The sequence below is a fragment of the Galeopterus variegatus genome, unplaced genomic scaffold (genome assembly GCF_000696425.1).
Source record: "Galeopterus variegatus unplaced genomic scaffold, G_variegatus-3.0.2 Scaffold119, whole genome shotgun sequence".
In the NCBI taxonomy this organism is placed as follows: Eukaryota; Metazoa; Chordata; class Mammalia; order Dermoptera; family Cynocephalidae; genus Galeopterus; species Galeopterus variegatus.
Genome location: NW_007726230.1, coordinates 857,519 through 884,169, shown reverse-complemented (window position 1 = coordinate 884,169; position 26,651 = coordinate 857,519). Strand labels below are relative to the sequence as shown.

At 39.9% G+C, this 26,651-nt stretch overlaps 2 protein-coding genes across 8 annotated transcripts in view; one reads left to right on the top strand and one right to left on the bottom strand.

The window, feature by feature from the left end:
- Positions 1-16,521, top strand: part of NUSAP1 (nucleolar and spindle associated protein 1) — a 78,450-nt gene extending 61,929 nt beyond the window's left edge. For 6 of the 7 annotated variants that reach the window (XM_008587651.1, XM_008587656.1, XM_008587646.1 and 3 more), the window contains 6 exons: positions 830-939; positions 5,145-5,332; positions 7,416-7,573; positions 10,251-10,367; positions 13,853-13,961; positions 15,165-16,078. In XM_008587651.1, coding sequence (XP_008585873.1) covers positions 830-939; positions 5,145-5,332; positions 7,416-7,573; positions 10,251-10,367; positions 13,853-13,961; positions 15,165-15,258 — 776 coding nt within the window. In that variant the 3' untranslated portion in view covers positions 15,259-16,078. Of the gene's footprint in view, positions 1-829; positions 940-5,144; positions 5,333-7,415; positions 7,574-10,250; positions 10,368-13,852; positions 13,962-15,164; positions 16,079-16,233 lie in introns of those variants that run through there. The other variant, XM_008587636.1, reaches the window with a different exon arrangement.
- A 2,000-nt stretch (positions 16,522-18,521) lies between these two features.
- The window catches only part of NDUFAF1 (NADH dehydrogenase (ubiquinone) complex I, assembly factor 1), an 18,531-nt gene continuing 10,401 nt past the window's right edge, over positions 18,522-26,651 (bottom strand). The window contains exons 3-5 of the mRNA XM_008587605.1: positions 26,086-26,271; positions 19,827-19,901; positions 18,522-19,290 (exon numbers count right to left, since the gene is read on the bottom strand). Coding sequence (XP_008585827.1) covers positions 19,141-19,290; positions 19,827-19,901; positions 26,086-26,271 — 411 coding nt within the window. The 3' untranslated portion in view covers positions 18,522-19,140. The remainder of the gene's footprint in view (positions 19,291-19,826; positions 19,902-26,085; positions 26,272-26,651) is intronic.

The window sequence follows — 26,651 nt, the reverse complement described above, 5'->3', positions numbered from 1 at the left end:
AAAAAAAAAAAAAAAAAAAAAAAAAAAAAAAAAAAAAAATGTTGTCAGTTCTTGTGTTTTAATCCATTTCTATTGCTTATAACAAAATACCTGGATCTGGGTGATTTATAAAGAAAATGAAATTTATTGTTTACTGTTTCTGAAGCTGGGAAGTCCAAACTCCATCTGGTGATGGTGACAGTGACCCAGGGGTCTCACATTGCAAGATGGTGGAAGCAGAGAGAGCAGAGAGAGAGAGACAGATTCTCCTCTTCTTTTAAAGCCCTCAGAACCACATCCTGACCACCATTTTTAATCCATTCACTATGGCATGGCCTTACAATCCAATCACATCTTCAAGGCTCCACCTTTCAATTACCATAATAGGATTTCCCACCCTCTTAACAAGCACAGTGAGAGCCAAGTTTTTGATACATAAAATTTAGGAGACACAATTCAAGCTTCAGTGAATTTGGGGGGGGGGGGACATAATTCAATCCACTACACCTTGGCAAAAAACTTTCTAACCATTCTATCAAATTTATGATGATTAAATAAAAGCCATTTGTCTAATTAGTCGGGGGAGAAGACAAATCTGGACTAAGCCAATATATCAGCGAAATGGACAACAAGGAGACGGTGAATGTTTGATAGTTTTATAAGATGAATATGCTTTGCCCCCCTGAGTTTCCAAAAACTAAGTGTTTTGAAATTAAAGTTTGAATAAAAATGATATCAAATTTGAAGATCAGGGATGCAAGGAAGAGAAAAAGTGTTAACAGAAAAACACAGGGAAGGTGAATAAATGGATTTTGTCTTGTTAATCTTTATATTTTGGGGAACTTTCTAGACTTTAAGAAGTTTCATGAGGCTCGTTTTAAGGAGATGGAGTCCATTGATCAATATATTGAAAGAAAAAAGAAACATTTTGAAGAACACAATTTGTTTAATGAACTGAAGGTATGCAGATAAAATTATATTCTTCATGGGACTAAACTACTTGATTTTAATGTTGAAACTAACGGTTTGTGGAGATAAGTATAGAGTCTAGAGAAGTCAAAGCCGGATTTCTTTCTCTCCTCTCTCTCTGTCCCTTTCTCTCTCTCTCGATCCAAACCCTTGACCTTGGTGTCATCACAAAGCAGAATTTCAAGAAGGAAGAGAAGGTGGGGTGGAAACTTTTCCATGGAGGAAACATGGAAAAGGCAATTATAGTTGTTGAACTCTTGGAATTTTGGAGAATAGTATTAACAGGCTGTATGCTGTCAAATTCACACTGACCATTTAATTCCTGCCAGCGCTATGCTACGTGCCAGGAAAAGGAAGAACAGCAGAGTTCTGGACCCAAGAAGCTCACAGCGTGAAGGAGTGAGAAGTGAATGAATAATTAAGATACAGTGTTGAAAGTGCTTTAACAGAGGTGTGCACAGGATACAACAGAAACCCTGTGGAGTGGATGACCCCGCAGGGCAGGATTAGGAAATGGCTAGTAGGATGGGTTGCTGTCTTGTGCCTAGTGAGTTTCCAAGTATTCAGGGGGGCAATTCCAGGAGAACTGGTTTTCTGAGGCCACAGATAGCGCTTGGGGGACTGCAGGGAGATGAGGCATGAGAGGACCCTGGCATCTGGTAGAGAAGGGACATTAGCAATGACATTGTCCCTGTTTGAAAGATTCAGGGATGTTGTTTGAAGCCTGAAGAGACACAGGAAGGAGAGGTGAGAAAAAAAATAACGTTGCAACCATGCAACATTAAGGTTAATACAGACAGCTTTCTATTACTCTCCCAGTGAAATGGATTTGTTCGGGTTTAAAGTATTTTTTATCTTAAAATTGCTATCCCCCACCCCGAGAATTTTCAAAACCCTACCGGTAAAACAATGAATCCTCATTTTGAGGAACTAATTCCAAAGTGGCAATAAATTGTTCTCTTTTTTTCATATTCAGACATTTTGCCTATCACTTTCATTGAGGATAGACTAAGTTATGGCTGAAGCCATCTTCTTTCCCTTGTCTCTCACCTAAGGGAAAGTGGGGTGATTAACAGTAGCTAAACTAAAGGGGTCCAATGTTAACGGCTCCCTCAGGGGCCTTCAGTCCAGGTCCTGCTGGTCTCAAAGCCTCTTGAAGTAACAAAGTAGTGAAATAACCTTAGTGAGTTGATAACATCCGAGGAAGATGATGTTATTGGTATCTGGTGTTATGGGCGTGCCAAATAGAGGGCTGACAAATATTTATTTTATTTTTTGTCTTTTTTCGTGTCTGGTAAGGGGATCGCAACCCTTGGTGTGGTGTCGCCCACACCGCACTCAGCCAGTGAGCGCACCAGCCATTCCCATATAGGATCCAAACCCGTGGCGGGAGCATCGCTGCGCTCCCAGCGCCACACTTTCCCGAGTGCGCCACGGGCTTGGCCCACAAATATTTATTTTAACAATATATAACAACCTTCCTGTTTCTCAAAAACAGTGTAAGGCAGTTTGTGGTATTAAACGTAACATACAAAAGTATAAAGTCAATTTAAAAGAGGCAGAGGGCTGGCCAGTTAGCTCAGTTGGTTAGAGTGTGGTGTTATAACCCCAAGATCACAGGTTCGGATTCCCGTACCAGCCAGCCACCAAAAAAATAAAAATTAAAAAAAAGGGGCAGAAAATGAGTACTGTTAGTAGATACAGTGTCTGTTACTATCAGTCACTCAGATGTTTTGCGTTCTCTGGCAACTAAGGCCAAGAGGACCTAACACATTGGGTGATAATTCTAAATAAGTTTTTCAAGTACAGAAGCTCTTTGTTGAGAAGCTTAATTAAAATAATAAACATTCATTTCAACAGTATTTATAAAACCACTGTTACCACAGCTGAAGACACTGTTTATCAGTCTTTTATCAAGCAGCAACAAGGCCAAGTCATGGCATTAAACTTCTCCATTCCTTCATACTGATCTAACAACTTGCGTAGAGAATCCAGAGAAGAGATATTTTGTATGCCCACAATTAGGCTTTCTTAAATATTAGCAAGGGCTAGGTATCACTACATTCACTGTTGAATACTGGGACTAGAGGCTCATGATGAGGCTTTACATAAAGTATACCATGAAGCGCAGTCTATTTAAGTACTTGATGGAATGTCAAGCTTTCTATACTATGTAATATGGATGAGTTAATTTTCCAGGTAAAAGTTAAGGGCAGGGGCCGGCCCGGTGGCGCACTGCTACAGTGCGCCGCTTGGGAGTGCGGCGGCGCTCCCGCCAAGGGTTCGGATCCCACGTGCAGACCGGTTTCCGCTCACTGGCTGAGCGAGGTGCGGGCGCAGCGCCGAGGGTTGCGGTCCCGTTGCCGGTCCCGGTCCGGTATGGGCGCGACACTGAGGGTTGCGATCCATTGCCGGACACGAAAAAAGACAAAAAGGAAAAAAAAAAAAGGGGGCAGAACAACTGCCTCAACCATACACTTTGAGAGTTGCCCTTTAAGATGTGTTGAATGAATAAAAACCTTATTCTATTTTTTAGTGTTAACTCCAGACTGATAGCTCCATCTGAATGAGTTTAATTCTAAAATTCTACCCTCCACCCCCATTGTTTAAGGAATTGGCCTATCAGATGTATTATTTGTAGATCTGGAGAACTGATAATTGAAAACAATTATGCTGACTTCATCATAGCGGTTATGAAGTTGCTCTTGACAGTTGACATTTCAGGATTATTTGGGTGAGCAGAATTCCTATAATGATCCTGGCCAGGACAACCTCTCTTTTACTTTCACGCTGAAAGAAGAGAGACTTGTTTGATCTAGTTGTCAAGAGGCCCTCTAAAAAGATCAGAAAATTTGTACCCAAGGTGCCTCTTTACTTTGCCAACAGTGAGAATTATCAAATTTTTAAATCTTTGAGAATATGAAAAAAATCCCAATCGAAATCTTATTCCTTTGATCATCGTATGTTACATGTTTATATAGTTCTAAATCTTTAATTTGCTATTTTTCTACAGATTTGCTTTTTCTTAACTTTTGCCCATTCTTATCGATATATGTATATATATTTTTTCTAACCGGTAAGGGGACCGCAACCCTTGGCATGGTGTCGTCCACACCACGCTCAGTCAGTGAGCGCACCGGCCATCCAAACCCGCGGCCGTGGCACTACCAGCGCCGCACTCTCCCGAATGAGCCACGGGGCCGGCCCCATTCTTATTGATATTAATGGTATACATTATATGTTATAAATACTTTTCCATAGTTTATCTTTTAACTATATTAATGGTGTCCTACCTTATGGAAGATTTTGTTTTGATTTGGCCTTAGTTAAGTTTACTCAACTTTTCCTTTTAAGGTTCTGAGTTTTTTGTCATGCTTAGAAAGGCCTTGCCTGTCCCAAATTCATAAAAACATACTCCTATGTTTATTTCTACTGCTTTATTATTCTTCCCTATATTTACTCCTCAACCCACGTTTTTATTTTTGTGTATGTCAATCTCAACTATCCTATCTCTGTCAGGTAATGAAATTACATTTTTCCTGCTTGCAACAGATCTCAGACTAATGATAGTAAAACATTCAAATACTCTTAGTGCCTTGACAATATCCAAAAAAGATAACCTAAGGGGATCCCTTCACAGCAATTTCAAAGTGAACATTTCTTTCTCTCCTTCCCTCCCATCTTTCTTTTTTTGTTGATGTTTTTAAGAACTATAAAATGCCATTGTTTGGGGGGAGAGGGTGGAATTATTTGTAGATCCCACATCTAAATATACAATAGGTTCTTCTTTATGTTTAATAAACTGTATATCATGCTCTCAGAGGTACCACATTTCCAAGAGAATCTATTTATTCTCCCATTCTGGCTACAAGGGACTATTTTGCTACATTCTTTCTCTAGTTAGAAGATGCCTGGGTACATGGCAGCTGGGAAAGCTTTTCTTGTAGCCTAGTAGTCAGCACAACCAGAAGTTGCTTTTTACATCAGAATCACCATAGCAACACAGTGGCAGGTAACTGTGCAACTAGCCACATGGGTACAATAGGATGAAGAAGTGGGGAAGGAAGGGATGCTAGGTGGAGTTACATGTGGGGTTAAACAAGGGGATGGATGGGAGAGTTCCTCTGCACTTTGCCAAGGAGGCAACACTGTATAAGAGACCAAGCTTTAAAAATGGTGCATTTTCTCTTCTTCAGAAGCATGCTGTCGATAAGGGAGGAGTAGTGACTCCAGTTCCTCTAAGAGGAAGACTTTCCGTGGCTTATACTCCCATCAGCCAGCAGCGCTCACAAGGCAGGTCTCGCAGCCCTGCAAGGCAGAGCACCCTGAGTCTCAAGGGGTCAGTCAAGCGCTCTGCTCTCTCTGCAACTAAAATAAGTGTCAGGTAAAAAAAAAAAAAAAAAAGTCACTCCAAAATGTTATCAGGGGCAAGATTTGAAGTAGACTATTCAAATGTGTTTTAATGTGGGTTTAAAAAAAAAAAAACAGGAGGAGAAAGGATCAGGAATAGAAAGATCAGTGAACAGATACAACCTGTTCTAATCTTTTTTTCTATAAATTTGTGGGGTTTTTTTGTTTTACTCAACTTCCCTAAGCACACACTTGATTAATCAGTAAAGACAGAAAGTAAGATATATGTGAATATTCCTCATTTTATTAATGTATGACTATAAGGATGTCTAAAGAGAAATTTTTCTATTGACAAATATTAAAGTGAAGCTAAATTCCTACAGGTGGTCTCTCAGTGCAGTGAACTGAAAAACTGACTCTTCCTAAAAGTACTAATATTGTAACCCATTGGGCACTGCAATATCATAACTATTTCATGCCCCAATTCATCCGTTTTTCTTTGCTTGTGCCTTTCCTGACATCAACGTCACCTTCAATTGTGACTGTCCTTACAGACAAAGATCTTCAGGCTCCTTTTAATACCAATATTTTATTTTCTTTAAGGACATTTGCAGTGTGTAACAGAGCTGGTGCATGGTAACTCTTGCCCAACATGTACAATTATCTAACATAGTTTTTAAAAGTTAAGAATGGCCTTAAATTTGTAATTCTATTTATTGAGTTGGCTTGGAGTACGAGGTACCTATAATTAATGGTTCTGATTTCATTAAATACTTTTTAAGAACACTGTGGTCAAGAGGCTAACCCTTCCTTCACTGCTATGTACAGAGCAGTATGGACTCACAGCACCAATCTTAACACATCTAATTTTCTAAACTCTATTGTAGAGTCTTTGGTAATAATTTGAAGGTGTTGATTCAGGATCACCATCGAATCTTTAGTTATAAGCCCAGAAGTTTCCTTCCATTAACCCTACTACCACCACCAGCCCTGTGTATATCTATATTTCAGTTCAGGATTTTCATTGACTCTAAGACAGTGTTGATTGAAGACTCACCATTATTTTATGAACCACTAGGAAAAATTACTGCCAATTAACTACTGATGTGTTACCAACTATAAAACACATCCAAATTTCAGAGATGTTAAAATGTAGAAAAAGGCCGGCCCGGTGGCACACTGGAGAGTGCGCCGCTTGGGAGCGCGGCGGCGCTCCCGCTGAGGGTTCGGATCCCATATGGAGACTGGTTCCCGCTCACTGGCCGAGCGCGGTGTGGGCGCAACACCGAGGGTTGCGATTCCGTTGCTGGTTCCCGGTACAGGCGCGACACCGAGGGTTGCGATCCCGTTATCGGTCAGTAAAAAAGACAAAAAGGAAAAAAAAATGTAGAAAAAGGGCTGGCCCGGTGGCGCACTAGGTAGAGTGCGGCGCTTGGGAGTGCGGCGGCACTCCCGCCAAGGGTTCGGATCCCATATAGAGACCGGTCCGCTCACTGGTTGAGCGCGGTGCGGGCGTGACACCGAGGGTTGCGATCCCGTTGCTGGTTGCGGTACGGGCGCAACACTGAGGGTTGCGATCCCGTTACCGGTCACAAAAAAAGGGGGGGGAAATGTAGAAAAAAATACACATCAGAGAATCAATGAACTCCATTTATGGCTGAGCAGAGACTAGGCTTATTTATGTACTACTCAAATGTATGACATTGTTCTAGATCTGTTATCATTTATGTGGCACAACAGTCTCCTGTTCCCCCTGACTTGCCCTCCTCAGGAGGAGGAAAAGAAGGAAGGGGAGCTTCTCAGATTGCATCCTGAACTATAACCTGAGGCATGTAGGCATATCCTTCAAGCTCTGCTTTATACTGTTATTGGAAAAGGCAGGGAGAGCAGAAGATAGAGAAATGTATTTTACAAATACTGGAAAGTGGTAAATGATTTGCATTAGCATCAGCCTTTTAAGACTATGTCTGTTCTGCAAAAGAGGTTTATTCATATAACAAGTACTTATTGAGGCCCCCTCACTGCTTAGTGTTGGTTAAGTGGTTTCATTTACAAGCTTGACACAAGTTACTCTTGCCACAAGTACTCAATGTCTTGTACTCCACTGTCCTATTCAGGTTTTCAGCTGCTACTAAAGATAATGAGCATAAGCGTTCACTGACCAAGACTCCCGCCAGAAAGTCTCCACATGTGACCATATCTGGAAGTACCCCAAAAGGCCAAGCTGTGCTCAGGACACACAAGTTAAAGACTACCAAGGGGAATTCTGCTACTGGTAAAACAAAAAACAAAACTTTTCGTTCATCTTTGAGCCATGTAACTTGCCCAAATTATTAAGTGTATGTTTCCTTAATGCCTCTCCATATCTAGGCTGGCCAGTTAGCTCAGTGGGTTAGAGCACAGTGTTATAACACCAAGGTCAAGGGTTCAGATCCCCCTCCCCCCAAAAAAACTCTCCATATCTATAAAATGAAAAGCAAAAATTTCACAGTAGCATATTTTTCATTTTACACTGGTGAGGAAAATGCCAGAGACACAAGCAAAAACTCACCTGCCTGAGGGACCCATTCGGCCCAAGATGAGTCTTAAGATGGTGACCCTCCCTGAGGAGCATTCAGCACCTTCTAGGACTCAGGGATTAGGAGAATCATGGTGTTCATTACAACCTCTGAGTGATTTTGCAGGAGTCTCAAATTCACAGGATCCCAGACCACAGCATTCATGGAATAAATGCCATACTGATGACTAATAGATTGTACAAACCATAATAAGCCATACAAATACTCTGCTACACACCATCTGCTTGATCACCACCTACGATACCCAGGTGGTTTTCCAAGGAATACTGACTGCAGTAGTGGTGTGAAGGTTTAAAACAATATAACCAAAGGGTCAGGCCTGTACTCGAATTAGTTATGTCAAGATTATCCTTAGAGTTCTTGGATATGTCAGTCCAACAGCCTTGATTACACAGAAGGGATTGCCAGGTTCCCTGAGACTAGAAAACAGTTTCCACCAGGAGCTTCGGACTAAAGGAGAGTATTGTTGGTAATAATCAGTGTGGAAACTGAGTATTTCTTCACGCCTTAATGACCTAAATTAAAAACTCCGTAGTGAGACTGACAACTAAATTTCAAGAGTCTGTAGGTGGGAATAGTACATTTATGACTCTTCCTCTACATGACTCTCATTCCTGTCCTACCCCCTTAACCTTATCTGTATCATCCAGCAAACATTCCACTTAACACTCCAAATCATGAAGAAAATGGCCTGGGCAGGGGACAATGGTTAAAAAAAAAAAAAAAGATTAGTGTACTTACTAAGATATGACCGTGTCATTTTACAAAGAGCTGGGAGTTACTGAGCAGCAGCCACCTCACCTTATAATGAGAAAGGGCTCACAGATAAGGGCATGAAGCCAAGACTAAACGTTTACCACACTCTGAGCCGTCTCCTATAAATAATTCAGGAGTGTACCCAGTTGGGATAGGATAGTTTTACTTTTGTTTTCTTTCCCCCGATTATCAGTACAAATTCTATAAAACAAAATCAAACTCTGATTTTTTTTTTCCCTGTGATTTGCTTCATTCACTCAGCATGTTTCAAGACAACCAAGTTGAATCATTTTCACTGCATTTTTCAATGGTTTGGATGTATTTGTTTATGTGCCCATTTTACTTCTCATGAACCTGTGGGTGTTTCCAGTCATCACTATTATATATAGTATAGCTGTGAACACTCTTGAACATGTGTCCTGTACATGTGCAAGAGTTTCTCTAGACCTGGGAGTGGGACTGCTGGATCAGAGGGTATACAGATATATACTGTCCTGGCTGAATTGCACCAATTCATGCTCCCACCAGCAGTGTATAACAGCCCCTTGTTCTACTTCCTGCCAGCAGAGGATAGTGACACTATGAGACAGCTGAAGCACAGGGGTTTTCTGCTTTTTTGTTTAACTAGGTAGTCCTAGATCCTGGTTGCTTGTTCACAAATACAGGCAAGTGTTAACATTTGGCAGTGACCTGGATGCAACCGAATGGCTTCTCCTGTGAGAGGAAAGGATTATAAAATGTGCCAGATACGTGGTGCCAAGCTGTAGCCAAAAAGCTTACTAAATTATAACATTTTGATATATTTTAACTTATGGTACAAAAATTCACGTTCTTAAATAATAATAGCCCTTATATTAATAACCAAAGCCATGAATCTTTTCATCTGTATGTGATTAGGTTTCTTTATATGTGTTTGTGTTAATACTACTATCAATAATATATAATTTTTTTAAAGGGTATCTACTATTAGGGAAGTAGACTGGAAAATTACTCAGTTATTTCCTCAAACAGGAGGAAATTTAAACACCCCGCTGATCTTAGGAAATGTCATAACATTCAGAATATTGAGGGCGCTGCTAACAGGAAACAAATCTCAGTGGTTAGCCTCTCTTGGTTGTTTTCTCCCCTTTTCCTTTTTAACAAGTTTGTTTCATTCTGTTCATAAAGATTATCTTACTCTGTTCAGGCTGCTATAACAAAGTACCACAGACTGAACAGCTTATAAACAAGAGAAATCTATTTCTCAAACATCTGGAGCCTGGATCAGGGTACTAGCATGGCCAAGTTCTGGTGACAGCCTTTTTCCTGGTAGCAGACTGCTAACTTCTTGTTGTATCCTCAAGTGGTATAAAGAGAGCTAGAGAGCTCTATGGGGTCCCTTTATAAGGTCCTAATCCCATTCATGGCCTAATTATCTCCCAAAGGTCCTACCTCCAAATACCAATCACGTTGGAGGTTAGGATTTAAATATGAATTAGGGGGTGGGGGATACAAACATTCAGTTCATATTTTTACGACTGAGAAGTGATACTTTGGTAAAAAACTATACCTGGTCTTTTTTCCTAATTAAGCCCTTGGTGGCTTTTGGTGGTTTTGTTTTTTGTTTTTTGTTTTCAGTTATTTCCCCATTCATGTTGACAACTACAGCAACACAGACTCCAGTCTCCAATAAGAAACCAGTATTTGATCTCAAAGCAAGTTTGTCTCGTCCCCTCAACTATGAGCCTCACAAAGGTATGTTGGGGGTATTTTGAGGTACTGAGCCGTAAAAGACTTAAGGTTAAACAGTTCTGCATTTAAGGATGGTGAAAAGTTCTAGTGACTCAGTGGAAGCCATATTTAACTACCTAGAATTCCTTCCCATGTCCCTGAATGGACCCGTGATTTAAAAGACTGTTCATTAAGCAAATACTAAATCATTGATTCACCTACATTTTTTCTTTTTTTTTTCTTTTTTTTAAAGATGACTGGTCAGGGTATCTTAACCCTTGACTTGGTGTCATCAGCACCACGCTCACCCAGTGAGCTAACCGCCATCCCTGTATGGGATCCGAACCCATGGCCTTGGTGTTATCAGTACCACACTCTCCCGAGTGAGCCACAGGCCAGCCTGTCACCTGCATTTTCATTAATCAAAGCTATAACTTCAAACCATTATTACTATAAAGAATTAATAAAATTTCAACCAAAATCAATAAACTTATACAACTTAATCTATGCAACCTCTTTTGGGTAAATGAATACTTCCTTTACAGCTTTCAAAGGATCCTAAGTTGGAACCACTGGTCCAACAATCTGGGACATTTATTGCCCAGATGTCCCACTTAGGCATATATTAAAGTGTCCTTACATCCATGTAAAATACCAATACCTAATGTAGTGTTTCAGTGCTTCTGGAATTACTTTAGAACACAAAAACTTACTAAAAGAATCACAAAGGTAACAGTGTCTGTCTTTAAATTACTAAAGCTAATGAAACATAAGTCTTACGAAGAGATGTCAGCTAACCTGTGGTTAAAAAAAAGAATTCTCTACTTCACACATACACACCATTTTTTTCTCCCCAAGTTTTACCATCTATGGCAGTGGTTCCTCTATCTACCTAGTTGTTCAGGGCAAAAACCCAGGAGTCATCCTTGATTCCTCACTCTCTCAGACCCCACATCCAGCCTATCAGCTAGTCCTTCAACTCCGCCTTTATTTTATTTTTATTTTTTTTAAAAAGATGACCGGTAAGGGGACCTCAACCCTTGACTTAGTGTTGTCAGCACCACTCTCAGCCAGTGAGCGAACCGGCCATCCCTATATGGGATTCGAACCCATGGCCTTGGTGTTATCAGCACCGCACTCTCCCGAGTGAGCCACGGGCCAGCCCTCAACCCCACCTTTAAAACAGATCTTTCATCTGACCACTTTTCACTGCCCCGTTTCGTCCAGGTTACCGTCTCTTACCTAATCTTCTAGAATAGCTTCTTTGCTCCACTATGACATTAAAAACAAATCAGAGGCCATGGCTCACTTGGGAGAGCGTGGTGCTGACAAAACCAAGTCAACGGTTAAGATCCCCCTACTGGTCAAGGAAAAAAAAAAAAAGAGCACATCATTACCTTGCTAGCTTTCTCCCCACCCTCATTTCATTGCCTCCTCACTTCCCTGACTGTGATTCATCCACACTGGTGGTTCAGCTCCTTGTTCCCACCTCGAGGTCTCTGAACTTACTGTCCCTCTATTCAACCCTGAATACTCTTCCCCCAGACCTTTGCATAGCTTGCTCCCTTCTTTTCATGGGGATTCCACCCAACTGTCACCACCTCAAAGAGGCCTTTCCTCCCTTTCCTGCCTCCCACACGAGGGTACGCTTTACCCTCTTTCACATTTCTTCATAGCACTTAGTACCACTTGATGTCATTTGACTATCATCTGTGTCTATCACTGGAAAGTAAGCCCAGAGGGCAGGGATTTTTGACAGTTTGGTTCACTGCTATGTCCCCTACACCTAGAATAGTCACTGGTACATACCAGGTTCTCAAAAAGTACATGTGATGGGAATGACTCTGACTGTCACTAACTTCTACTGACATTAGAAAACCTGGATCAGAGCTTTACCTATGCTTCTATTTTTATTTCCTAGACAAGTCAGTTCCTTCTGTTTTATGGAAGGGAAAACAAATACTAGTAATTTCAGAGCTTATTAAAAGGATCAAATGATATTGGGGGGTTGGCCAATTAGCTCAGTTGGCTAGAGCTCAGTATTATACCACGAAGATCAAGAGTTCAGTTCCTTGTACTAGCCAGCTGCCAAAAAAAAGTGTGTGTGTGTGTGTGTGTGTGTGTGTGTGTGTGTGTGTGTGTGCGTGTGAGAGAGAGAGAGAGAGAGAGAGAGAGAGAGAGAGAGAGAGAGAGAGAGAGAAACACCATAAAGGAATCATTGGTCCTCAAAAACATGTTATAAACTATACAAATAAAAAACAATAAAACATCTGGAATTATTATATATATGTATATTATATATGGGTACAAAATGAGTTATGATTTATGAATACAATGTGGAATAATTATCTCAAGCTCATTAACATATCCTTCACCTCAAATACTTTTTGTGGTAAGAACATTTGAAATTTACTCTCAGCCACTGTGAAATGTACACTATTATTAATTATATATTCACCATGCTGTGTAATGGATATCAAGAAAAAACCTAATTCCTCCTATTTTATCCTTTGACCGTCATTTCCCCCATTTCCCCCACCCCTAGCCTCTGCAGCCACCATTCTGCTCTACCTCTGTGAGTGTGATTGTTTTAGATTCTACATGTAAGTGACAACATACATTATTTGTCTTTCTGTGAATGGCTCACTTAGCATAATGTTTTCCAATTCCATCCATGTTGCCACAAATAACAGAATCTCCTTTTTTAAGGCTGAATAGTATTCCATTGTGTACATATACCAAATTTTCTTTACCCACGTATCTGCTAATGGACACTTAGGTTGTTTCTACAACTTGGCTATTGTGAATAGTGCTGCAATGAACATGAGAGTGCAGACACTTCTTCCACAAACTGATTTCAAGTTTTTTGGGTAAATACCCAGAAGTGAGATTGCTAGATCTGGTGGTCCTCATTCTAAAGCCAATGAAAGATTCCCACTCATTCCACTTCAAATATTTTTTGTTTTTGGTGGGGGCAGTTGGGCAGTCAAATACATTTTAGTATTAAACTACTTGGTTATAATGGCTTCTTTTAATGTGTTGTGTAATTGGATTTAGTATTAGGTGGCTTTTCTTTGGGGTTTTTTTGTTTTAGTATAAAATTTTTTTCCGTGAATTTCCAAGGATTAAAAATAGGGCACATTTGGGGCCGGCCTTTGGCTCACTCGGCGGTGCTGATAACACCAAGGCCACAGGTTCGGATTCCATGTAGGGATGGCCGGTTTGCTCACTGGGTGAGCGTGGTGCTGACAACACCAGGTCAAGCGTTAAGATCCCCTTACCAGTCATCTTAAAAAAAAAAAAAAAAGGCACATTTTTATTTTTAGAAGAAGAATGTAATTATAAATTATCTGTGATAATGAAATAGCAGAATATACAAGAACTGGTAAATGTGTATCAAAACAAAGTATAAATGTTGATAGCAAGCAGGTAGCTACAGATGAAGGGAATAAAGTTGGAATTATAATAAAAGAATCTTCTTAAAACTGTCTGTCTCTGTCCTAAACTAGGAAAGCTGAAACCATGGGGGCAATCTAAAGAAAATAATTCTCTGAATGAACATGTAAATAGAGTTAGTTTCCATAAGAAAACTTACAAACAACCTCATCTCCAGACCAGGTGAGTACATAGTTATCCAGTTTCATAATTCTTTATATTTCCAAAGACTGTATATAAAAGCAGCATCTCTACCTCTGAGATAGTCTGAGTAAATAGTGTGTTTAAGAGTATAGATGTGGGGGAAAAAAAAAAGTATAGACATGGAATCACCTATAGAACTTTCTAAAAATATACGTGCCTAGGATCTAGAGCAATGGATTCCAAATCGGTAAGGTTTGGGGTAAGGCACAAGCATCTGCGTTGTTTCCAAGGCTCTACAGGTAACTAAGACGACACGGATTCAGAGCACTACTATTGCATTACCTATCTGCCCAAACAGTGCATGTGGATATGCCTTTGGATACCAATGCTCAAGTGCCCAGGGCACCTATGTATGCAGATAGATATAAATTCCTCAGTCTCAAGGAAACCAGGTTTACAAGGTGTCAAAGCCCTACACAAGGAAAAAACCCAGTTTGGTACTTAGAGCCTTCCTTCAGCCTGAAAACCAAGGTAAAGCCAGAGCTCATCCTGGGCTGCAGTTGGTCCTAGTTGAGTCCAGGTTCCCTGCCTGGAACCCACCTATCATTTGACTGTTACCTATATCCAGTTGCCACCAAGGCCTTTACTAACTGTATCTGTTATTAATATAGTTAACATGATCCTGGGCTTTTTCATTTTGCCTAACCTCTTCCTCTCAAAAAAACAGATATAGTGGCTTAAGTCAGTAAACCCAGGTTCTAGTTCTAGCACTCTCATTAGCTATGTGATTTTGAGCTTGACCTTTGACTTTTACTTCTAGGAGTAAATATTTCTCATTTAAAAACAAATTTTAAGGGCTGGCCGGTTAGCGCACGTGGGAGAGTGTGGTGCTGAGAACACCAAGGGCAAGGGTTCAGATCCCCATACCAGCCAGCCACCAAAAAAAGAATAAAACAAAACAAAGCAAATTTTAAAAGTACAGGAGTTGGATGCAATAACCAAGGTGTTTTCTAGTTCCAGTTCCATGTATGATTTTAGAATGTTGAATTAACATAAAAAGGAAAATGCCAATTCCTAACAAGTGTTAGAACCACTACGTAGAGCACAGTGCCCTGTAAGAGTCTGTTTTACACAAGTGTGCTAGATGTCATTCTAAGTTTGGATATTAGTCCAACAATAGTTGCTTTAAAGTGTCTGTTGTGCAGTTTCACTAGAGCTTAATGTGGGATCTGTCCCTCTTAGGGAAGAGCAACGGAAAAAACACGAGGAAGAACGAAAGGAGAAGAAAGCAAAGGTCTTGGGAGCTCGAAGGGGCCTCATTATGGCTGAAGATTAATAATTTCTTAACATCCTGTAAATACTACTTTATTCTGAACCCTTTTTCCTTCTGTAAATATTTTTATACTGTCTTCCCCACTTCAGTCAGATCTTTTTCTGCTGTTGACTTTGTTCATGATCTGTGTAGTATCCTTGCTTCCTTCGTGTGCCACATCTCTGAAAAGACATTATCACCTTAAAGCTCACAAATTCTTTGAAATGGTTTTTACGTAAGTCCCTATACAATTCAGTTTTCTAATTAGACCCATCTTAGAGGTTTTTAACCTAGATTTTTTAATGTCAAGTTCCCTGTGCTGGTTCTAATATTAACAACTGCAGCCCTCTTCTAGGCTAAATGGCATTTACCTGATGGCAGCTTAGTTATATCATAAGTTTTGGTAGAACTTGAATAAGAGGAATAGGGTAAGCCAGGATAGAAAGGCCACCTCTTCATCCTCTAGAGAATCTAGTAATCTTAATAAAAATGATTTGGTTATGGCATCCATGTTTTACCTACGTGAAAAATGTTTTGTTTTGCTTATGCTTATATGCATCTTTGTTCACATTACTTCATGTAATTGTCATCTGTCACTATATTTTTAAAAACAAAGCTCTACAGCTCACTGTAGCTTTGCTTATTTAAAAATAAAAACTGCAGGGCCCTATCAAAATTTGAGGATTACTGCTTTAAGGATTACTATGCTCTATCAAATTTACACCTTATTCATTTTATGGAAAAGACTAGTTGCTTAGCATCATATCCATGTTCACTGCACCTAAGTAGAGCTTCTCAGTTTTGTACTACTCAAGATTTTCATAAATAAAATTTTTTCTCCGTGTGGTAGGTTAATTCTTTGTAAACATAATAGTCTTCTAAGATTTAGTTGACCAGCTAAGATTAACAAGAGTATATATGTACCCTTCATGCATCCTTTCCTGACAGCCAATTTCCACCACAAGAAGAAATAACCATATTCTTTTTGTATTTCCACAGCACTCCTCAGATTTTATACTATTGTTTTGCATATATGAGCCTTCAGAACATGGCACACTCCTGAGTACTTGAAAAATTCAAAATATCCTCTCAAGAGGCAGAGATCAAATCAAGAAACTTCTGGGTCAAATACACTTTTGCTGGGAACGTATTATAGTACAATCGCTTTGGAAAACAGATTGCTAGTTTCTTTATAAAGTTTTATGTATATCTACCATGTGATCCAGCCATGCCACTCCTAGGTAGTTACCCAAGAGAAATGAAGGTATACATTCCTATAAAGACTTGTACCTGCATGTTCATAGTAGCTTTATTTGTAATAGCCCCAAATTGGAACAACCCAAATGTCCATCATCAAATCAATGTATAAATAAAATGTGGTATATCTATATAATGGTATACTAAGAAGTAAAAAGGAATGAACTATTGATATACAATAGAACATATGGATGAATCTCAAATAACTATGCTGAATGAAAAGAACCTAGAAAATACAAACTAATCTATGGTAATAGCAGATCAGGGAATGCCTGGAGAATGGTGGGTAGGTGGGATTACAGTCATTATCTTAATTGTGATGATGGTTTTGTAGGTATACATTTGTATGTCAAAACCAAATTATACATATTAAGTATGTACAATTTAGTGTAGGCAGGGGGCCGGCCCGTGGCTCACTCGGGAGAGTGCGGTGCTGATAACACCAAGGCCCCGGGTTCGGATCCCATATAGGGATGGCCGGATAGCTCACTGGGAGAGGGTGGTGCTGACAACACCAAGTCAAGGGTTAATATCCCCTTACCGGTCATCTTTTTAAAAAAATAAAATAAAATAAAAAAATAGAATAAAAGAAAAAAATTTAGTGTAGGCAGGATACTAAGCAAACCTGTTAAAAAATAAAAACATCTTCTACAAAAACATCCTAAGAAATTCACTAAAAAGCTACCAGGATTAAATTCATTAAGGTCACAGGATACAAGATCAATATCCAACAATTATATTTCTATATACTAGCAATGAACAAAAAACTGAAGCTAAAAGTTTTACCGGGGCCGGCCCATGGCTCACTCGGGAGAGTGTGGTGCTGATAACACCAAGGCCATGGGTTCGGATCCCTATATAAGGATGGCTGGTTAGCTCACTTGGGAGAGTGTGGTGCTGACAACAAGTCAAGGGTTAAGATCCCCTTACCGGTCATCTTTTAAAAAAAATTGATCATAGACCTAAATATACGAACTAAACTTACAAAATTCTTGGGAATAAGTTTCTGTGATCATGAACTAGGCAATGATTTCTTAGATACAACAGCAAAAGCACAGGTGATAAAAGAAAAATAGGCAAATTGCACTTCATCAAAACTAAAAATGGGCCAGCCCGGTGGCACACTGCTACAGTGCGCCGCTTGGGATTGCGGCGGCGCTCCCACCGAGGGGTCAGATCCCACATACAGACCAGCCGCTCACTGGCTGAGCGAGGTGTGGGCGCAGCACCGAGGGTTGCGATCCCGTTGCCGGTCCCGGTCCGGTACGGGCGCGACACTGAGGGTTGCGATCCGTTGCCGGTCACGAAAAAAGACAAAAAAGGAAAAAAAAAACAAAAAAAAACACTAAAAATGTTTGCACCTTATTAGACACCCCAAAAAGTGAACACCCAAGCCACAGATTGGGAGAATCTATTTTATAAATCTTATCTGAAAAGGGACTTGTACCCAGAATATATAAAGAACTCTTACAACTAAATGATAAAATGACCTAATTTCAGAATGGGCAAAAGACTTGATACTCATATTTCAGCAAAGATGTATGAATGGCTAATAAGTATATGAAAAGAGGCCCAACTAGAATTGCTGTAATCAAAAAGACATAGTAAGTGTTGGAGAGAATGTGGAGAAATTGGAACCTCATACACCTCTGGTGGGAATGTAAAATGGTGCAGCCGCTTTGGAAAATAGTCTGGCAGTTCCTCAAATGTTAAACAGATTACCCAAAGACCCAGCAATTCAACTCCTAGGTACAGGTATATACCCAAGAGAAATGAAAACATGTCCACACAATAAGTTGTATGCAAATATTTATAGCAGCATTATTTATAAGAGCTAAGAAGGGGGAAAAAAATCCAGATGTCCATCAATGGATGAATGGATAAACAATGGAGTATTATTCCACAATAGAAAGGAACGAAGCACTGATAAAATGCTACAACATGGATGAACCTCAAAGACATGTTAAGTGAAAAAAGTCAAAGACCATATATTGTATGATTCTATCTATATACAATATCCAGAAAAAGTCAACCTATAGAGATGGAAAGTAGATTAGTAGTTGCCTGGAGATGGGAATGAAGGGTGATTGCAAAATGGCATTGAGGTTTCTTTTTGGGCTGATGGAAATTTGCTAAAATTAGATTGTAGTAATGGCTGCACTATTCTGTAAATATACTAAAAATCATTGAACTATATACTTACACAGGCCAATTTTATGTAAATTATATCTCAAGTTGTTAAAAATGAAAAAGATACTCCTTTCCTCAAAGATGGGTTAGAAAATAAAAGAAACCTATCAGGAATAGCGGTAAAAGATCATCAACAGTCATCTCAGGGACTCCTTGCTTTGGAAACCGCCTACTCATGTGGGAAATGTTCCTCATAGGAACCGTTCTGACCAAAAACAGTAAGTTATTTACATAGTACCTCTGCATCAGTACTTGCATTCTGTGAGCTAAAGCACAGCTCAGAACCTGGTTCATGCTGTGTTCCCTTTATATAGTCCCTCTTAACAACAGTTTTTAGCCTCGTCTTAGGGAATACATACCAGCCATTGGCTGGACGCCACTGAAGAAATACTTTAATTTGTATCATTGTGGATACTACTACCCTTACGTTAGTAATACAAAACTTCCACATGACCCTCTCTATTTAAAAAGTCCTGGGCTAAGCTCTGGAGAATTTTCATAAGCAAATTCTTCTGTGTGAGCTGGATCTGTAAATACTCCAATAAAATCTATTTCCAGGAAGAATGGACCATCCACTTTATCCGCCAGGGTGAATCCTATAGAAGAGATCTAAATTTAAAATAGAGAAATTGATTAAAATCTCATACACTGATGTACTGATGCTATTCCTGGAGTTCTAAAATCCCATGAGGTGATTACTATAATTGGGTCTTTATACTATCTGCCTTTAGCAAGTATACAATAGTTCTCATATGCTTCAGCAAATTATAAGAGGATGTATAAGACTGCTTTTCATTCCACATTCTACTTCCTCTCCTCTCCCCTTTAGGTAGTACTACTTAAGACTAGTAAAGACAGCATGGATGCCTAATACAGATTCCTTAAAGCTCTTATGAACTCTTTCATTTTAAGCTAAAATAAAATGTAGGCACACTGAAAAAACGATCATGCTAAAATTCTTCCAGGATGAGGGTTTAGCCCACAGAATAGGCCAGCATCTGCCTGGGTATAACAGGGGTGACCCTGAGTAGGAATTTTCATCTTTCACTTGCCAGCCTTCCAAAATAGACCGAATTTGTCCTCACAGGAGTTTTGTTTCACTAAAGATGATACACTTCTGAGTGAAAAATACAGGAAAACATTACCTTGTCAAGCAGAAGCTTGCCCTGGACATCCCGGATTCTTCCTTGATTTGAGAAGAAAAACTTGGAAAAAGGAATCTGAAATAAGAAATCATTTACTGCATAGCTGAAATGTAAACAATTGAGGCATTTGTATGGAATTGCAATGATGAAAGAATAGTAGTTAAATTTAAAAATTACTTAATACATGCAGTTATGACAAGTGGCTAGCTATTTGGATCAAAGTTATAACTGAGGGAAAAAGACAAAGGGCAAACTAAGAAAAAAACATCTGTAATATTTATGGACAAGAGACTGGTATCCTAAACACAGCTTTTACAACTAAGAAAAGGATTAAATAACCAAAAAGAAATATGAGAATGGGAGAAACAAGCACACTTTTATACTGTTAGCAGGAATGCAAATTAGTACAACTTTTATTTTTATTTTTATTATTTTTTTAAAAGATGACCGGTAAGGGGATCTTAACCCTTGACTTGGTGTTGTCAGCACCATGCTCTCCCAGGTGAGCTAACCGGCCATCCCTATATAGGGATCCGAACCCGTGGCCTTGCTGTTATCAGCACCACACTCTCCCAAGTGAGCCACGGGCCAGCCCTAGTACAACTCTTTTAGAGGGCAGCTACCAGTTGTGGTAGGCAGAATTCTAAGACAGCCTCCAATATTTCCACCCCCTGATTTGTATACACACATCCTCTCAGGATATTCAATCAAACACTAATCGCAGTTCTGCCATGAATGGTTTCACTGATATAATTAAGGTTCTAAATCAACTGACCTAAATATAGGGGTATTCTCCTCTGTGGGGCTGACAATCTATTAAGCCCATCAAAGGGACCAATGAAAGAGATTAAAATCATGAGAGGGATTCAATGGGAGGGAGATTCTCCATTGCTGGCTTTGAGGCTGGAGGAAGCTACATAGCAAGGAATGCAGGCAGTGTCTAGGAGCTGAGAGTGGCCTCTAGTTGACGATCAGAAAGGAGACAAATATTTCAGTTCTACAATCATAAAGAACTGAATTTAGCTAATAAGGAGAATGGGCTTGGAAGTCAATTCTTTCCCAGAGACTCAGAAAGGAAAACAGCCCAGCTGACATCTTGATTTCAGCCTTATAATAACCTAAGCATGGAACCCATCCACACCATGTCCCAAATTATTACCTACAGAACTGTGAGCTAATAAATGTGTGTTTTAAGCTGCTAAGTTTGTGATAATTTATTATGTAACAACAGAAAAATAATACAGCAATGTCTAGCAAAATTTGAAGTGCCATAACTTTCACCTACCAATTTCACTTTTAGGAATTTATATTACAAATAAACTTTGACAAGTACATAAAGATATAGCTTCTTCTAATAAAAATTTTAAAAAAGGAAAAAGTAAAGAAAAAGAAAAAAGGAATAATAGCTAAATTATGGTGCATCCATACAACTGAATATGCAGCTTTTTTTTTTTTTAAAGATGACCGGTTAGGGGATCTTGGTGTTGTCAGCACCACACTCTCCAAAGTGAGCTAACCAGCCATCCCTATACAGGATCCGAACCTGTGGCATTGGTGTTATCAGCACCACACTCTCCCAAGTGAGCCACAGGCCGGCCCTTACAGCTATTTTTAAAATGAAGTAGATCTACACAGGATGCAGTGAGAAGACCCCTGTGATATATTTTTAGTAGAAAAGCAAGATATATAGGGCCAGCCCGTGGCTCACTCAGGAGAGTGTGGTGCTGATAACACCAAGGCCGATCCTATAGGTTCGGATCCTATATAGGGATGGCTGGTTGGCTCACTGGCTGAGCGTGGTGCTGAAAACACCAAGTCAAGGGTTGAGATCCCCTTACCAGTCATCTTAAAAAAAAAAAAAAGGAAGAAAAGCAAGATATAGACAAAATCTACAGTATAATCTCATTTATGTTTTTTAAAAAGGCCTCAAACAAAACTGGAAATAAATACTGAAGTCTAATGATATTCATGCTGAAATGTTTAGGGGTGCAATGTACTGATGTTGGCAACTTTTCTTTTTTTGAATTAAAAAAGATAGAACGATATGGGCCGGCCTGTGGCTCACTCGGTAGAGTGCAGTGCTGATAACACCAAGGCTAGGGGCTCGGATCCCATATAGGGATGGCCGGTTAGCTCACTTGGGTGAGCGTGGTGCTGACAACAACAAGTCAAGGGTTAAGATCCCCTTACTGGTCATCTTTTTAGAAAAAAAAAAAAGAATGATAGATGAATAGCCGGAACGACAGGTGAATAAGATATGTGATAAAGCAAATATAGCAGAATGTTTCTTAAGAAATCTGGGTGGTAGCTATACGGATATTCGCCACGCAATTTTTTTTTTTTTTTTTTTTTTTGTCTTTTTCCGTGTCAGGCAACGGATCGCAACCCTCAGTGTCGCCCCCGTACTGGACCGGGGACCGGCAACGGGATCGCAACCCTCGGTGCTGCCCCCGCGCCTCACTCAGCCAGTGAGCGGGAACCGGTCTGTATGTGGGATCCGAACCCTCGGGCGGGAGCGCCGCCGCACTTCCCAAGCGGCGCACTTATCCAGTGCGCCACCGGGCCGGCCCTCACCATGCAATTTTAACTTTTATTCATGTTTGAAATTTTTCAAAATAAAATGTTAAGGGCCAGCCCGTGGCTCATTCGGGAGAGTGCGGCACTGATAACACCAAGGCCCCGGGTTCGGATCCCATATAGGGATGGCCGGTTGACTCGCTGCCTGAGCGTGGTGCTGACAACACCAAGTCAAGGGTTAAGATCCCCTTACCGGTCATCTTTTAAAAAAATAAATAAATAAATAAATAAAATAAAAAATAAAATGTTAAGAAAAATAAGAAAAAGTTATTCTTATATGTCAACAAGAATGTCTTGAAGGATACACCAGAAACTCAACAGTTCTTCCCTCCGAGAAGTAGGCATGGGAAATAAAAAAAAAAAAAAAAAAGAGAAGTAGGCATGGGAGTTTGAAGAGGGACTCTTTTCACTTGTGTAAAATACAAGTCACTTATATCACAGGCAAAAGGCAAATATCCTGAATAGTTAAAGAGCTCCTAGAAATTGAGTGGGAAAAAGATCAACTGCGCAATAGAAAAGCCATGAACAGACAGTTCTCAGAAAAAGAAATACAAATTGGCCTTTAAACAGATGAAGAGACATTTGAGCTCACAATAAGAGAAAGTGTACATCAAAACTTCTGAGGATATAGGGGGAAAACCCAAAGAGTTTTTCCTTCCTCACTACTCACCCACCCTCAGCACAACCCTTCTGACATCAGGGTTTTCCCCACACACCAAGCAATCCTCTGGCAGATTCTCCAGTGGACATGAACTAAGTGTCCTCTAATTCTATTCAATTCTGACACTATCTACCTGGAGATAGTGTCAAATCCCACAGGTTGAGGGTTAAGTCCCACTGGAGATGCCAGTCGCAAGTAGGTTGTCACCTATACTTCTGACCATCAGGCTATAAATCAGAGGTCTCCACAACCCCCTCCTCGGGTTCAATTAATTTGCTAAAGTGGCTCACAGAACTTTACAATTACTGGTCTATTATAAAAGATATTTAAAAGGGTACAGATGAATAGCCAAATAGAAGAGATGCATAGGGCAAGGTATGGGACAAGGTGTACAGAGCTTCCATGCCCTTTCCAGACAATGCCACCCTCCAAGGACCACCACATGTTCAATTATACAGAAGCTCTATAAATTGTCCTTTTGGGGTTTTATGGAAGCTTCTTTACATAGGCATGACTGATTATATCATTGGCCATTGGTGACTGACTTAACCTTCAGCACCTGTTCCCTCTCTGGAGATTGGAGGGTGGGGCTAAAAGTTCCAACTCTAATCATGCCTTGGTCTTTCTGGTGACCATCTCCCATCCTGAAGCTACCTTGGGGCCCCCAGCCACCAGTCAACATTAACATACAAAGACACTCTTATTACTCTGGAGACTGCAAGAATTTTAGGAGCTTTGTGCCAGACAATTAACCAAATACCATTTTTCACTTATCAGATTGGCAAAAATAAAAAAGTCTGACAACTTACTCTAGTGAGGCTTTGAGGAAATAGCCACCGTTATTTCATTACCGGTGGGAGCGAAAAATGAAACGAGTCCTTTGGAGAAAAACTTTACAATATTTATCAAAATTACAAAGGCATTTACCCTTTAACCCAGTAATCCCACTTGTAGGAAGTTAGCCTACAGATGTATCTGTATGAGTGTGGTGCTGATAACACCAAGGCCACGGGTTCGGATCCCATATAGGGATGGCCGGTTGCTCACTGGGTGAGCGTGGTGCTGACAACACCAAGTCAAGGGTTAAGATCCCCTTACCGGTCATCTTTTAAAAAAAAAGGGTAAGGGGTTACCGGTCATCTTTAAAAAAAAAAAGGAAAGAAATATATTTGAACAGGAAGTTGTATTCAGTATTCAGTTCAGTGAAAATATGTGTTATAAAACAGCATTGGTACAATTTTCCCCCCTGTTTTGGTGGGGGAAAAAGTGTGACTAAGAAAGTCTGGAAGGTATACACCAAAATTTTAAAAAGTATTTTATCTCAGGGTAGTGGAATCACAAGATTTTTTTTTTCTTTTCTGCCTTTTCTTAATTTTCTACAAGAAAATACTAATTTTGTTTAATAATTCATTATATATTACTTGTAAACAAGTGTTACTTTTGTAATAATTTTTGTGTTATATATATCAGTGCACATATATGTATTGAGTGCCTGTTTTGTGCTAGGCACTGTTTTATGTGCAGGTGAAACAGCTCTGAACAATACAGACAAGGTCCATACACCGAGGTCCAGGGTTTGATTCTTATCCCTGCCAGCTGCCAACAAAAGTAAAAGGTCCCTGCTCTCACAGAATTTACAGAATTTATGTTCCAGGGGAGGGGAGTAAGGAGTGACAATAAACTAACAAACAAATGAGTAAAATAATTTTAGTTAATAAGTTTTATGTTGAAAGTAAATGGGTTAGAGGGTACAACTTTAGCTACAGGAATCAGCAGACAGAAAAGGGGCTGGTGTGGAGGAGGGAGGTAGGAGGCAAGACTGAAGCTGAATACAAAGGTCTGATATTGGAGGCCTGGTAGGCCATGTTAAGAAGTTTGAACTTTATTCTAATTGTAATGGAAAAACACTGAACGGTCCTAAGCATGTGAATGATATAATCTGAACTATGTTTTAGAAAGATCAGTTTGGGGCCGGCCCGGTGGCGCACTGCTACAGTGCGCCACTTGGGAGCATGGCGGTGCTCCTGCCAAGGGTTCGGATCCCACATACAGACCAGTTCCCGCTCACTGGCTGAGCGAGGTGCGGACGCAACACCGAGGGTTGTGATCCCGTTGCCGGTCCCGGTCCGGTACGGGCGTGACACTGAGGGTTGCGATCCATTGCCGGTCACGAAAAAAGACAAAAAGGAAAAAAAAAGAAAGATCAGTTTGGCTTCTGTGTGGAGAGTGGATATTAGAGGGGCAAGAAGACAAACGGGCAAATCAATAATGAAGCTGCTGCAGTAATCCAAACGCCTGCACTAGGTTGAGAGTAGAAGAGATGGCTAGAAACAGATTCTGGGTATATTTTGGAAATAGAAGTGACAGGACTTACCAATAGACTGGAGATAAGGTGAAGGAGAGAGGAATCCAGGACGACCCTTAGGTTTATGACATGAGCAAAAGGGGGCATTCTTTTGAGTTTATGGATCAAAAACCTTCAGTAGGGGGAAGAAAGGAATGGGCACTTGATTTTGCCCTCACTCCCTGAATTTCCTCTTATTTTCCTACAGGTTAACAATGCTTATCTTCTTAAAGCTTCATCTTCTCACTTACAACATAAAAAACTACCTTATATCACCAAGAAATAAATAAAAAATTTTAAGATTATAAAGTGCGAAGTATTTTACTCCTCTTAAGGGAACTTTTCTACTAAGCTAGGGACATTATCTTAGCAGAGTTGCTTAGAAGAGCCAACATGGCAGAAACTTACAAAGATTTACTTGGGCACAGAGCAGAGATGTACCTGTGACTGAACATGGACCTGGTCATATTCTTATCAAAAATATTTACTGGTTAGTAAGCTAACATTTACACTAATGAATGAAAAAGTAATTATGTAAGTCTCTCCCCTAGGTCCTCTTCTTTTTCCCCACTCCACCCCAATCTTCCAAGAAGAATTAGTAAGAAAAAGGAAGCTACAATGTAACCATAATCCAAAAAGACCTCATTTTTATAAACACTAAAGACTTGTACTGTTACCTTGACCTCCTGCCAGTAGGGCCCCCCACGCGTGAACATGAAGTAACTGTACATCTGATTCTTCTTCTGGATTAGATCTGTGTCCTCCCTGATATTCACCATCCAAGGCCGACCATCCCCACGGACTCGGAGATACAGAGAGTTGAACTGAGACCAATCATAAGACCTCTTCCTCGCAAAAGAGCCCTAAGGTACGAAAGAAAAGTAATTTTACTTTGTTATCCACTATTAGTAAAATGTGAGTCATGACCAAGTCAGCAGCATCAAAAGGATCCATTAACCATTTTTGTTTTTGTTTTTTTTTCACTTTCTCCCACCATAAGGAAGCAGATAAACGTGCTAATTGTTATGTTAGCACAAAATACTGACATAGTTACATGTTTATAAGGTAATGTTCAAGACACGATTGGCCTAGGACAGTGTTTACATGGAGTAGGTACTCACTGTGTTTGCTGAATGGAAATAAATGTACTTTCTTTCCCTGGTCCTATGAAGCAATGGCTTCTTTTTTTTTTTTTTTTTTTTTTTTTTTTTTTTTTTCCATGTCCGGCAACGGATCGCAACCC